The 14825-nt window shown below is 47.6% G+C and overlaps 1 protein-coding gene across 2 annotated transcripts in view; it reads left to right on the top strand.

The window, feature by feature from the left end:
* The window catches only part of usp6nl (USP6 N-terminal like), a 71828-nt gene that overhangs the window by 18081 nt on the left and 38922 nt on the right, over nucleotides 1-14825 (top strand). Inside the window, exon 1 of one of the 2 annotated variants that reach the window (XM_061252896.1) lies at nucleotides 10559-10748. The exons of the other annotated variant lie outside the window; for it this stretch is intronic. Within the exon in view, the coding sequence (XP_061108880.1) occupies nucleotides 10679-10748 (70 nt within the window). The 5' untranslated portion in view covers nucleotides 10559-10678. Of the gene's footprint in view, nucleotides 1-10558; nucleotides 10749-14825 lie in introns of those variants that run through there. 2 annotated transcript variants of the gene reach the window in all.

Raw genomic sequence — 14825 nt, 5'->3', positions numbered from 1 at the left:
ATGCGGCGATGTTATGCCTCCTGGGCCTCTTTAAAAAAAAAAAAAAAAATTATGTTTAATCTTATTTTCAGTTGGAACTGTGTCCTATGGCGTACACAAGCGGGGACTCCTGCACTCGAAGAAATGAGTGCCAGCGTGATATGAAACAGAAGTGTGAATAAAGTTTAAAATGAATGTGTTTGCTGTACATGCTGCTTCAGTTATGTTTGTGTATTTCCTTTCTTTAAACCAATGTATGAATGTCCCTGTACCAGCCTTCATGAAGCTCACAGGCCCTCTGCAAGCATTTCAAATATCCTGCATTACCACTTTTTACAATAGTTTATTTAACCAGGGTAGATCCATTAAGAACGTGTTCTCTTCTGCAAGTATGGGAGAAATACCCAGGACAGGATGGGGCAGGAGAGAGAGTGCAAGTGCCCTTTGGGTTAAGGGCCTTGCTCAAGGGCCCAACAGCAGGGTTCTTTTTTCATTTAGGGACATCTGTGCCAGGAACTCTACAGCTGCCAGTCAAACACCTGACCACTTGTCTACCCTGCCTTTAATGAAGCACATGTTATAAGGATGGTAACTGTATACTATAGCAGTAGAGAATGTGTTTTCACATTTAATATCCTGACACGACAATGTGGCAGTAATAAAATCACTTGAGGTGAAGTGACTATAACGGTTAATTGAATTGGGTGTTATTTTTTATGCAGTTCCTCTGGTTCAGAAACTCAGCTAGCCCTGGTCATAATTAATGGTAGGCACAGAGGCCCCTGGTGAACTTTGCTGAAAGTGAAATAAAAAGCACCGCCGAAGTTCTCCGTCACCGAAGACCCCTGCCGTGCGGCGTGAACGTCAGGCCTGTTTAACTCGCACGCGGCTGCCTGGAGTACGCGCTTCCTAACCTGCGCATCTATCACTCATACGCGCGCACGACGGCGGACCGCGTGCCGGGGGAGTAATACGGGCCCGCACCTCGGGCGTTTCCAGCGAGCTCCATCGGTCACGCGACCCGAGGAATCGGCTTACTGCGTCTCGTAAGTTCACGCTCCGTGGCCGGCAGGTCGATGGGCGTTGGGTTCATAAATATCCCAAAGGCTGACGATGAACAGGCCCCCGCCCCATGTTATCTACTCTTCTGAGGGAGAAGAGCGTGGAATGACCAATGGCTATCGCAGAAGGGTGTTGGCTCGGTGATTTACACCGCAGGGCTGCGGAGCAGGCTGAGTATTTATAAACACCCGCTCTCACGCCATGGGAGACGTACTCTTCACCTCCCAGTACTCCCGCCCATCGGCAGACAAGTGTTTGGCTGCATTAAACGGCGAAACTCACAGCGTCAGAAGTCAGTGGGAAGCACACTCCTGGCTCTTGTGGCGTGAAAAGTTTCCACATCACCAAAATGAGTCCCTTAATTCAACCGCTTATATTTTTATTGGAATGATTAAAGTATTAAACCCTTCTCTTTGATCTAACAAAGTAGGGCTGATAAAGATGAATTGACCTTTTAAGAATTGAGTTTAAGTCTGCAAGGTCCATAACCGATGTATAATGAATAGGCCTACATATATAGTGCATCTTGCCATATTGACTTTTTAAGTTACGCATTATGAGCGTCTGTTATATTTAATACCCATGTGAAATTACCTTTCTTCACAAACGGTTTTTTCACTCTTCGACCACATTAGAATGGAGAAATAGCTAATCAAAGATCAGATCCACATCACAGTGGTTCAATACTTATGGGAATAAGAGGCTAATATTTTGTCTTTCTGCTGAGCTATCTGTCTTCATCTGTAAAGCCTTTAATGAATCGGATTTTGAGTTGGACTGAGCGGATGCTGTTATCAGAGAACATGTCCAAAAGATAATAGTTTCAAGAGAGAACAGAGGCTATTATTTATAGTGGAACAAGGTCACTCTATGAAAACAGAGCACATTCCAGCTCCTGTCAGATAAACAACCTTCCTCTCAGCAAGAGGGATCATGGGCTACTGCTGTCAGCAAGTTCAAAATCCCTGTGGGAGACAGGATTGGACTGGGCTCGTCAGTGCCACCGTCCTCGCCAATCGGAGCTTCCGACACAAATCAGTGCTACTGACTCCACCAATCGGAACCACCGTCTCTGCACAGTGTTTCTGCCCTTGTCAATAACAGTGGTCTGTTGCATTACGGACAGCTTCCCCCGGGTTACGTCATTCTCCCGCAATGACAGCGGCGACCAGGCCACCGAACCAGCGGGACCCAGACTCCCACGGGGCAGGAGAATGTCATCCCTGGTGGCAGGGCTGTACAGAGGAGTTAAGAGCCAGTTTGGCTGATGGGAACAGGGAGAGACGGGGGCAAACAGGAAGTGAGAGGGAGACCTCCGATGTCACTCTGGTTCACGGCCCCTGGGGACCTTTTTTTCCGAGGACACATTCCGCCTGTCCAGCCGTGGCAGAGTGCCAGGGAGGAGCGGGGCACTTTGGGTGACTCCGGGGCAACACTGACGAATGTGTTTTTAACACAGACCCCGGCTCGGCGGTGGATACAGACTCTGGGGCCACGCGGACGCTGTATAACCTCGCCTTTGTGATGCTGCTCAAACGCCTTTCAGCACAGAGTACACACCAGCGCTCTAGCTGTGTGTACAGCTACAGGATGATCTCCACCCTGTTATTCTGTGGTGTATATTACATGCAGTGCTTAAAAGAACATGTTTAGCACCGCACGTTTAAAGATTAAAGGTATTGCGTCTTTAACTGTATAGTTGCTTGACGACAAATATTTTGTTTAACAAGTAGGATTTTTTTTTTGTCATCACAAATGGAAATAAACATATTGTAATAAAATCCAGCACTCTGAAGGAGACAATTTTCTTGCATTTGTATTGCAGGAGGATAGCTTTTTAGTCCGGTTGAGTTGAACGTTGTATTATCCTACACATTATAAGCTTCTCTACAGTACATTGGGGGGTTTTTTTGTCTCTAAAATGTAAATTGTATCATGAAGTGATGCACTGCTGTGCCATTGCTGAGGGAGAACGTCTTTAGACTGAAATTGCTTTCGCTAAATAGCACTTCCCATTGAAGGCTGGTTGAAATTTAATCAAAGGCTTCTTTTCATGACTCCGCAGTGGCTAAAATTAGCCCGGTTCTGCGGGCTGAAATCGCAGTGTTTTTGCCTCTGCTTCTCAAGGAGAGAGAGAAACTGGAGATGGCGATGGAAAGGAAACAAGAGGAAAAAGCGGCGATTGATTTTCGGTCAGCTGCAGCCTTGACGCGCTCTTGCAGAGGGAACAGAACAGACCTAACATATACAGTACATGGCCTTGACTTGGGCCTTCATGCTAAGAGACTGATTTTAAGCACGGGAAGGCAGTGGGCTTTTTCTCTTTCTTTTTTGCTGTATAGGCATGGACATTTCATTCCCAGTCCAGCCACAGTAACCAGTGTTGAACGGCAGCCTAGGTTCAGCTGCGCAGTGTTGCTACTGGTGAGGAGAGTGCTACAGTATAGGGGCCGAGTCCGATAACCCTGTCGCTTGTAAGGAAATGGACTGCGCTGTGTTTCTCTTCTGTTCCCAAGGGTGGAATCTGAGCAGGACTTTGGCCCACAGCGGTGCTGCTTGAGAATTCAGCCTTTCGCTGTTTACAAAGGCCGTGCTGTGAACGCTTAGGGCAGCTTATGTGCTCATTTTAAAATCAGATTGGAGAGGGCCGATGGCCTGCCAAGTTTGACCGAGTTTTTCCCCCTGACCTTATCGCAGGTTTCTGCGCTCACTTGTTTCCCTTGCTCTAATCAGGGCTGCGTGGCAGACCAGGCCCGCAGCGAACTGATAGCCCATCACCACCTCCCCGCTTCGCCGAAACCTGCTCCCAAATCTACTCTGACAAGTGCTTTCAGCCCCCCTCATTCCCAGAGCTCAGGCTGGGGAACAAGAGCTACATGGCGTCCAGTTTGTTGGTCTTGGTGTGGGCGATATGCGTCACTGTACCACCATCAGGAAAACCAGTGTTTTCTGTTCCGTTTTATCGCATAATCTACGCCGTTCCTTACTACATAAGAAACCTGTCATCATCTCATTTAAGGCCTGGAGACTGGCCAGGTGTGAAATGGTCTTCGACAGAACACGCTGGCACGTGTGCCTAATGGAGTTGTACAGCTGTGTGTTTAACCACAAACTCACCAGTTTCCAGGTGGGTGCACTGTGTGTTTCATCATCCCTGTGTCATTTACCATTAAAAACCCCCAAGAGGCATGTTATTCATACAGCATTGCGTTGTAGAAACATTGAAAGGGTGATGTGTGGCAGCTGGACTTAACATTACGCCGGTGTGGCTACATACTCTCACTGCTGTGTCCTTAGAGACGTTATGTGAACAGCTCCTAAGTGTTGAGGAGTACTCTCACCGTGGGTGATGTATGGGTGTCCTGCTCGGAAACACTCCAGGTTGAGTACTGTGCACCCAAGAAAACACAACCCCCAGCCCCTGGCTCCTCGTGTTCTATGGTAATGCCTGTTTCCCATGAAATCTTAAGGCTGTTTTGCTTGTGTATAAAGCAAGGAGATTAATGCAGTCTTGTCTCCTGCTGCGTTTCTTTTGAAGTGTGTGGGCCGACTTTTCATACATCAGCTGTAGCTGTGTATTTGCATTTTGCAGCCTGTGTGTCCATGTGTGAGTGTATTTTTGTGTGGTTTGGCTGTCCATTCTGGTAAGAGACTGGTTTAGGTGTGTGTTACTGCTGCTACAGGTGGGTCAGATGGAGTCTAGCTAAGCAGAAGGGTTGTTCTTTCTTCAGGCTCTTTCTCATGAACACAGTGTGTATGTATTCACTAATGTAGTCCAATGTCTATTCAGTCCTGGTCACAGCAGCAGTTATCACCGTCACCTGAAGCAACTGTTCATGGCCCGTCAGCACGGAAGGACTTTGGGTCCAGGTAGCACAACGTGCTCTCATTGTAGTGAGATGCGGTATCTGTATCTATATCCTCCTCTCCTCACCTGGCCCTGTAGCCCTGAGAACGGTCTGACTCAGCCAAATTTCCCCCCCTCAGGGCCAGGTGTGTCCTGGCTTTCCTGTGGTGAAATCGTGGAAAACCCCCCGCTGCCCTGGAGGAAGTTTGAGATGTTTTGGAAGGCGTGGAGCAGGCCCTCCGGGTCGCTGAAGTTAGTCGGCAGGCTGGAATGGCTCGCAGATCGAGCTTCTCGGCGGAGATTTATTCACAAGTCTGGTCCTGTTGCACAGAGCGACCCTTAGCAGGTGTTCCTTAATGTGCCGGCTGGCCCTCATCTGACAAGGGCGTCCGATGCTCTCTCAATGGCTTCCCTTATCTGTGTGTGTGTGTGGGTGCGTCTGCCTGTGTGAATATATATGACTGTGAGTCTGTATGAGTGAGAGCAGTTATGTTGTGAGTGTGAGTGTGAGTGTGAGTGTGAGTGTGTGAGTGTGTGAGTGTGTGAGTGTGTGAGTGTGTGAGTGTGTGAGTGTGTGAGTGTGTGAGTGTGTGAGTGTGTGAGTGTGAGAGTGTGTACTAGAGACTGATAGTTGTCTAAGTGAGAACAGTGTATGTGCGCACGTTACTGATGCCTCTGTAACAGCTGATAATACTACCGTGTCTGTGATGGTAGCTGTCTGTGCCTCTCGTAGCTGATAACTAGGTATGGTGCAGTGCGGCAGTGTGGTAGTGTTTCAGCCCCGGTCCAAGAAGGGCCCATTTTAATACCAGTCGCTGCTTATTACTGCCTATAGCAATACATGGTTGCGCAGCACAGCGGTGGATCTAAATGGTGGCCCAATTAGTTCAGATGTGTAAAGGTGGAACCATGGCAACCTTCAATGCTTAAATCTAAATGCAACAGTCAAGGTTTTGTTTGCTGTTTATTTGCAGTGTATGTGTGTATGTATGTGAGCTGAAAACAAATGAGTGTTTCAAGGAATTCCTAAGAAAAAAACTGGCAGCCTGCAATTTGTATGTTGTATGAGGTAAGACGTTTCTGAGATTGAATAGATGTTTCGGAAATGTCAAAGGACCTGTAGGGAATGAGTCATTCTTCGAAGAATTCTTGCTTCTTGCCCACTTTCCGCATCTATTTGCTCCCTGATTGATTGTTTAATCTGCGAGGACGACCACAGTCGGTCTCCTCCATTCAGCTCAGTATATTGCTTCTTGCTGCCCTGATAAACAAGAGAGAACCCATACAACACTTTGGGTGGAATTAAAATCGATTGTGATTGGTTCTGAGCGTTGCTGGGCATGGCTCTGTGATGTGGACAGATGTCGGATCTTTGGCAAAGCCTTGTGGGTAAACGCTGACGTGCCTGTGGCCGTGATGGAGGAAGTCATTAAGTCCATAACCGCAGTCCTGTTCTTAATCGAAGCTGGGATTTAATCAAGAGGTCTCCCCATCCCCATGGGCCTAATAAATGAGTTTACAGGTTTTGGTCTGATCGTGTAAATAAAGCAAATTCACATTCTTGTGCTCTTTGCATAATCAAGTCTGCAATTATGCTCGAGAAGCCAAAGGTCTAGCAATCACAGACCCTTTGTTATCGCTGGTGATTAGACTGCTTGCGTTCGGGCATTGATTTATAAATCGTTTTGTTTTCACTGGCTCTTGTGCGAAATCACGGCTTCCTGTCAACAAGGTGGCACCTGTTGTGGAAATGGCATGATGGGGAGGACCTCTGTCTAAAGGCTGCTGTGTAAAAAGAACAGAAGTACAAACCTATGAGCACAGTGCTCGCGGATTTCCTAATGTGGGCTCTGACTGACGTGCACACGCATCGTGGTGATTCTGAAGATCATGTTAAGAGCAGTAGGCATGACCACTGGGGAGGACACGGGTATAAATTATATGTGAGTGCTGGGTCAGGGTTGTGTCCATCAGTCTGAGTACTGGAACACCGGAGGGAGACGACCAGAGGCGACCGGCGAAGGAACGCTGATGACTGCTGATGCCAGGTCAACCACAGAGCCCTTTCACCTTAGAACATACTGTAACCGTGTGTGTGTGTGTGTGTGTGTGTGTGTGTGTGTGTGTGTGTGTGTGTGTGTGTGTGTGTGTGTGTGTGTGTGTGTGTGTGTGTGTGTGTGTGTGTGTGTGTGTGTGTGTGTGTACATCTATGGCTTTATGTATAGTGTTTTCCTGTTATACAGAACAACTGCTGCAACATGGGAAAATTCTCACAGTTGAGCGATTCTCCGTATTCTGATTAAACCAGGGGCAGCTGCTCCCTGCTATTTTCCATTACCCCACAGATGCATTCATGGCCTTGCATGTTTACAGGGGCCATGCACAATGCACAGAAAATGCTCATGCATACACATGCGCGCTCACACACACACACACACACACATACACACACACATGCGCACGTGAAGCTGAAGGAGAGCATAAAGGATGGTGGTAAACTGGTTGAAATGTACTGTATGTGTACATTTGTGTGCTCTGCTGTATGTAGGTGTAGGTGAGAGAAAAGTATCTGGGATATAGGAGTGGTGCAGTGCTGTGGAGTTAAACTGTGTGTATGTTTGTGTGTGCACTTGTTTACCCATCTAACCGGGGACCATAGTGTCATTACACATCCACAAGGAGGGGACCTAAAAACCTAGCGGGTTTCTAGGTCCTATGTCCTAGGTTTCTATGTCCTCACTTGTCAGATGCTGTAACGTGTGTGCGTGTGCATGTGTGTGCATGTGTGTGCGTGTGTGAAGTTGCTCTGCAGGGGTCTCGGGGAGGGAAAAGCAGCAGTTTCTCTCACAGCTGCTCCTTTGCCTGCTTCAGGTCTTTACTGCGCATTGCAGTGAGTACTCTCTCCACACCACACAACACACTGCAGGAAACGCACTGCCCTGTGTGGAATAAAGACGCAGTTACACACACACCCACACACACTCACACACACACACACACCACACACACACACACACACACACACTGCAGGAAACGCACTGCCCTGTGTGGAATAAACATACTGTTTTACACACACACACACACACACACACACACACACACACACACTGCAGGAAACGCACTGCCCTGTTTGCAATAAACACGCAGTTACACACACACACACACACACACACACACACACAGACCCACACACACACACGCACACACACACTGCAGGAAGCGCACTGCCCTGTGTGCAGTAAACACGCAGTTACACACACTCTCTCATACACACACACACACACTGCAGAAAACGCACTGCCCCGTGTGGAATAAACATACTGTTTTACACACACGCACACACATGCGCGCACACACACACACACACACACACACACACACACACACACACACACACACTACTGTACTGTATGTGGTTGATCAGTGGTCCTTTGGTCATCAGTGGTCCTTTTCCAATTCATAAACAACACTTGTTTGGATAAATTACTATATGTACTTCATTTATTCTGTTTATGTTTTTGTTCGTTCATTATTTATTCGGTATTGCCATGGTGATCTGTTGCGATTTCTGTAATGATGAATGGGAAAGATACAAAGCCAAGATATTAGGCTCAGTTTTCACTGGAAACTTCTTACTGGTCATAACTCAGCCAGGATTACTGTCCCTCTGTCGGCTGAAATCTGGGGGAAAAGGATGAGCTACTCCTATTGTCAGATTAGATGCGAGTGAAAGGGAAAGAGAGAGATGGATGAAGAGAGCTTTCTTTGAACTCAGAACTGAGATGGGAATCCAAAGTAATGGCAATTTAATGCTCAGTGTAGTCATTTTATAGTTAAATCTGTGTGCGTGTATACATTTACACACATACACAAAGATATTTGTGTGCATATGGGTAATTGCTGTATTTATTTGTTCATCATTGTGCAAAACGACTCGCATTATATATATAGTCATTAAATATATAATGATAAATATTACCTAGTACTAAATATAATTCATAGAATATATTAATATGTACTATTTCACTATGATTTCATTTTATTTTTTATTTTTGTTGTGATAATACTGTGACCACCCCATTTCACTGCTTAGCAATTTAACTGATTGCCTGGTGTGCCCAATTGACAATGTAGGGTTTGGACACTTTTTTTAACAACAAATTGATTCAAGGACACACTGATTTGAAAACTGCTGTTGTCTAATTACCTGGCAAGTTCACCTCCTCTAGTCACCTGTCATCATTTGTTTTGTAATCTAATGTGTCGCTGATTTATATACACACTGCCAGCTTCCCACCAGGAGTCCACATGGCATGCTTTGCCTGTCCTTAGAGCGAGAGAGACAGAGCGACGGGGAGAGAGCAAGCGAGAGGGAGACCGGGCAAGAAGGGGAGAGAGAGACAGAAAACGACAGAATGATTTATTGCAATTGGCAGAGATGAGAAAAAGAAATTAAGAGATAAAGAGAGCATGACTGACAGGAGGCAACCTGTAGATTATGGAGGTAATGATGCGTCCAGAGCAACATGTGTTTGCACAGATACACGTACACACACGTTCACGTACTCACACACACACACACACACACACACACATATACACACACACACACGCACATATACACACATGCACAAATTCATACAAATAAATGGGCACACGCATGCACACAAACTCTCTCGCACACATACACACAAACATACATGCACAAACTCTCTCTCACACATGCATACACACACACACACACACACACACACACACACACACGCGCGCACACTAACTCTCTCACACACACACACACCTTCCCGCAGCGCGTTTGCCGCTCTGTCTCCGTTCCTGGGTTAATACCCATTCCTCTCATGTCCCAGTCCGTGTGAGCGCGTGCAGAGCAAGGGGGCGGACCCCGGGGGCCGGCGGGGATACAGACCGTGCTGCCGCTAAGTTCGGAGATGAGCGAGCGAGCGAGGGAGGGAGAGAGAGAGAGTGTAAGGAGAGAGAGAGAGGGAGAGAGAAAGGGAGGGAGGAAGGGAGAGGTAGGCAGTATGAGCAGTCTCCTGCAGTGTCCGTCCTCTGAACAGCCTCTCTGGTACTGACCTGGTCTGTAGCGGCGGGAGGGGACCTGTGTGCGCCTTGTGCTACGCTAGGCTGCTACACGCCCAGAGCGACAGGGAGATACTCAAACACCCCCTCATCGCTGGCTTCAGAAGCCCCGACGCCTCAACTTGTGAGTGCTCACCTCTGCTGGCAGGTGTTTATCCGGGGCGATTCCGCGCTGAAGACCGACGTTCCGGCACCACCCACCCGCCCCTGGACCCCCTCGAGCACCCCCTCCCCCCTGGATTACCCCCGTCGCCGGTCGTCCCGGTGACGGCCCGGTCTGTCCCGCGGTGTGGCAGGGGGAGATGGATGGGCAGAGGTGATCGCTTCATTTGGCGGCTCAGAGTTCACAGCTGCTCCCGACCCCGAGCGGGGGGGGAGGACGAAGGGGAATCTGGGACGGCGGGCAGCCCTTCCGCTTCCTGCTGCTTGGAAAACCGCTCCAGTCCGTTCCCAGAACCTGGAGAGGCAGAAGCAGGAAGGAGAGTTTAAGGAAGCAGACGCCTCTGTTGATGTTCCCCTGGCGGAAGACTGGGTTTTACCTGTGAGGACTTGGGACTTGGGAGTGGGGGGTTCTGGAGGGCAGGAGGGCAGGGTGAGCCAGGCAGGATGTGTGCTGCGTCCAGAGACAGGAGGCGACAGGCATGAGAGATTGGGGAGCGCCTGGAGGTGCCCCTGTCCACCTCCCCTGTGAAGATGCAGGTGCTCCAGATCGTCAAAGAGCTGGTGTCCCCGTCTCGACGGAGGGCAGCGGCCAGACACGGAGGTGTGTGTGTGTGTGTGTGTGTATGAGTATGAGTGGTTTGAGTGAGCATGTGTGTGCATGTGGATTTGTGTGTATTAATTTCTGCATGTGTGCATTTGTGTATTTCTGTGTGTGTGTGTGTGTGTGTATGTATATATATATATATATTTGAGTGGTTTGAGTGAGCCCTTGTGTATGCATATGCATTTGTGTATGTATGCATCTGTGCACACGTGTGTGTGTGTATATATACATTTATGTGTGCATGTATTTGTGTGTGTGTTTTTGTGTTTGTCTGTATATATATATTTATATGTGTGTGTGTTTGCATTTGTGGGTGTGGGCATGTGTATGTGTACTTATGTCTATCAGGATCATTCCACTCTGGTTAATCCCTGTATTTTGACACCACTTCAGGAAATGTCTGTGTATTATTGAGAGAAAAAAGCATTCAGGCTGACAGTAGTTATTAATCTCAAGAAGTGGATCCACTCTAGAAAATGATGCATCCCTGATTTAAATGTCTTCAGCTTGTATTTGCTTTATGGAGTTGTAGATGGTGGTTATCTACCTTCTTAGTAATAACATCAGTAATTTGCAGTTTTAAATTGATGGCAGGTACAAGTTTGCATTCTCTATACCTCTGTATACACAATATATACACACAAAACTATCCAGATATATATCTTTTTTTACACTCTATACTTGCGATTGCTCTGTATATACGGAATATACCTATTGCCCTTGATCTGGTCAGATTAGATACACACGCTCATTTATCTCGTTCATATTTAAACTAGATTGATTACAGATCAATGCCAGTTCCCGTAATGACCTGGTTGCTGCTTCTGGGAATTTGGGAGAGCTCCGTACTATGACCTGTCCATTTCCCGTACCAGGCTCCTCACAAGCCATCTTTGCTGCTGTGCTGTAGTGCGAAGCCGTGCCGTTTTGTATCTTAAGCACAATACAGCCATGCACAGGAAAGTCCTCAAAGTCAGAAGGGGGGGGACCCTCGAAAGGGTTCACAAGCGGCCACACATCCCTGTTATGTCCCTTGTTGGCTTTATTTATCTCTGCCCTCTGTCCAGCAGACCTGGGTCAAATCCATAATTGTTTTGGATTGGATTGTTACGCTTCACTGAACTTGTCTGGGGTATTGCAACTTATGAAAGTGCAAGCACTGCCTTCTGGTCCTCTTGACTGGCTCAGTCAGTTGCACCTGGCAAGATCAATCGAGCACAGAAAAGTATTTGAATCAGGTCTGCTGGCCATGGGACTGAGCTCCCGCAGTGGAGGATGGAGAGGGTATATCCTGGTCAGGATCCCACAGTGGAGGATGGAGAGGGTATATCCTGGTCAGTGTGAAAGAGGATGGATCAGCCGGGTGGGCTTGTCATCCTAGAGAACAGGGCGTGTCAGTTCTTCGGTCCCTTTGTGGGTCTGCCTGTCCATGCCCACAGCTTCCTTGAGTAAGGTGCTGTTCATCATGGGAGTCGGACAGCGCTGTGATAATTGCGTAGACGGGAGCGACTCTTTTTCACGGCTGTAAAGTCTCGGTGCTGTCGATGCAAAAAAAACCAAAAAAAAAACCTGCCAGTATGTCAGTTGTAAAATTTCCTCGTAAATGCGTGTTCTCTGTGACTGCTCCCTGGAAAATAAAGCGTTCCGGCAGCGCGTGACGGCAGCAGGCGCTAATAAATTCCTGGAGCTGTGGTTCCTAACAAGCTTCCGTGTCTCCAAGCGGGCCTCGTTTTCTCCAGATGCTCCCGGGCGATCCGCGAGTTATTAGCCTCGGTGATGAATGGATGTGCACTGTGCTTTTCTGTTGTTGTTTTCGTGTGGCATCCACCCAGAACGCTGCGCTAATGATGCAGGGCTTGTGGAGGTTGCAGCGGCAGAAGAAAATGGGACTATACAACCCCCAGTAGCTAAGGGAGATGTCTGATGCCCACATATTCTGCTTCTTCTGTCTGTCCTGTAGTTTCTGATAGTTGACGGATAAGGACTGTGTAGATTGTCTTGTCTCGTAATGGCAAAGTGATGATGTTATGGAAATTCACATACATTGCACGCACTCTTCGGCAACAGTTTTGGGCGTTTGAAAGTTGTGTTTGGACTGATTCGGATGGCCTGGGGAATGCTGGGATTTCTTGCGGAGAGAATTTTTCACATATTTGTCTGAGAGAAGAAAACCTTGCTCTTTGATGTATCATTGATCCGGTGAGCCCATGAGAAGGCCAGATGTTTCTCTAGCTAGCTTTTAGATTAAGTTTGACCTTAAGTTTCTGTGTAGCCAAGAATGGCAACAGGGGGGCTGCTGGGTAGCTCTCAGTGTAAAAGAGCCGCCTGCGGTGTGCAAGTGAGCTTCCGCAGTCTCCGATCGAACCCGGCCGTGCCAAAGCAGACCATGGCCAGCAGCCTCGCTAGGGCAGCTTATAATTGGCTTCACATCGTCCAAGGGACATATGGGCGGGATTCAGTTAGCTGGGATAACTGCATTCAGTGCTCAATCCACCCCTGTTGGCCGTCCGGATGTTCCTAGCGCTGTGCACGTGTATGATCGGGTCTCCTCCGCTCCTGCTCTGCACATGCAATGCTTGTGGGTGCGGTGTGACAGGAGAAGCGTGCAGTTTCTTCACTCTCTCGAGCCGGCAGCTGGGGGGGCGTATATAAGCACACTTGTAGTTAAAGAATTACCCGTTCAAAATTCAGGTAGGATTGGAGATAAAGAATGGTAACTGGATGTTGAATTGATTTCTTAATTATGCCAAAGTAAGTTTGCAAAAAAGCACCAAAGCACCCTGCTTGAGATGCAACAGTGAGAAGATTTATGGGGACTGCTCAATGTAGTCTATGGGAACTACATCTGCTCAATGTAGTCTATGGGAACTACATCTGCTCAATGTAGTCTATGGGAACTACATCTGCTCAGTGTAGTCTATGGGAACTACATCTGCTCAGTGTAGTCTATGGGAACTACATCTGCTCAGTGTAGTCTATGGGAACTACATCTGCTCAGTGTGAACAGTGTGGCTCTTCTGGTGCAGCCAGAACTTATTCAGATGTTTCTTTAGTGATGTTTTGCTCTTGCTTGGCGGGAAACTAAATGATAATTTTTCAGCTCATGCTAGAATTAAGGAAAATCTGACCGCTTCATGCTTTAAGCTGTATAATGAGTGTGGTGCTGCAAGGGGGATGTAAACAGAAGCTGAGCAACTGCAAGATTTATGATCGATTACAAGGCCTACGAACAGAGTCACTAAGTGGTCCCGTGGTTGTGATTCTCATCCTCAACTCGTATTTGCCTGAAGGAAACTCGCCTACCTGACCATTCCACCATGCGATCGATATCTCAGGATTTTGGCGGAGGCAGAGGAAGCTAAAATATGTCCCTCCTGTATCTTGCATGCATGAGCCAAAATCAAAAAGTAAAAAAAGCAGACTTATGATTTATCATAATTTCAGCTTTGAGGCAGCGGGAGCCATTTCGGTAAAAGCTGCACTACAGGGAAATGACAGTGGTGTTCATAGTGTCAGTCAAGAGGCGCTAAAGCGGCAGGGAATGTGTACTTTATCACAGTCCTCTAACGTCTATCTGCCGCTTATGCTAAAATGGGGGAGGTGGCGGGTGGGGGGGGGGGGGGGGGGGGGGCGAGGCTAGTTATTGAATCAGAATCCTTTGAAATGCCTGTGCCACATTTTCACAGCTTCATTACATGTAAAGCAGCACCGTCATTACACCCAGTAGCTATTCATTCCGTAGGTGGTAATCATGATTTAGCATGTATCTCTCTAACTCGGATGCATAAAGACGGCTAATAATAGATGTTATTTTGTGTAGGTGATCATTGGACTGCTGCTAGGATCCATGGGTGCCCCCCTTCATTACGGTCTCACGGCGGCATACCGTGCAGTGCGGTCCTGTCTATGTGATGTATGTGCAGGCTTGTGTATGAGGGATTGATCTACTCTATATGCATGTCCATGCATTGCAAGTGGCATCAACAGAACTCAGTCAAGATGCTGGATACACTTATTTTATGGGCAGTCTGGTTCTTGAAGTTAAACGCAGGAATATGTCTGGGCATCAAAGCT

This window comes from Conger conger, chromosome 8 (genome assembly GCF_963514075.1).
Source record: "Conger conger chromosome 8, fConCon1.1, whole genome shotgun sequence".
Classification (NCBI taxonomy): Eukaryota; Metazoa; Chordata; class Actinopteri; order Anguilliformes; family Congridae; genus Conger; species Conger conger.
The sequence above is the reverse complement of the archived record's forward strand: the minus strand, read 5'-3'. Positions and strand labels throughout refer to the sequence as shown.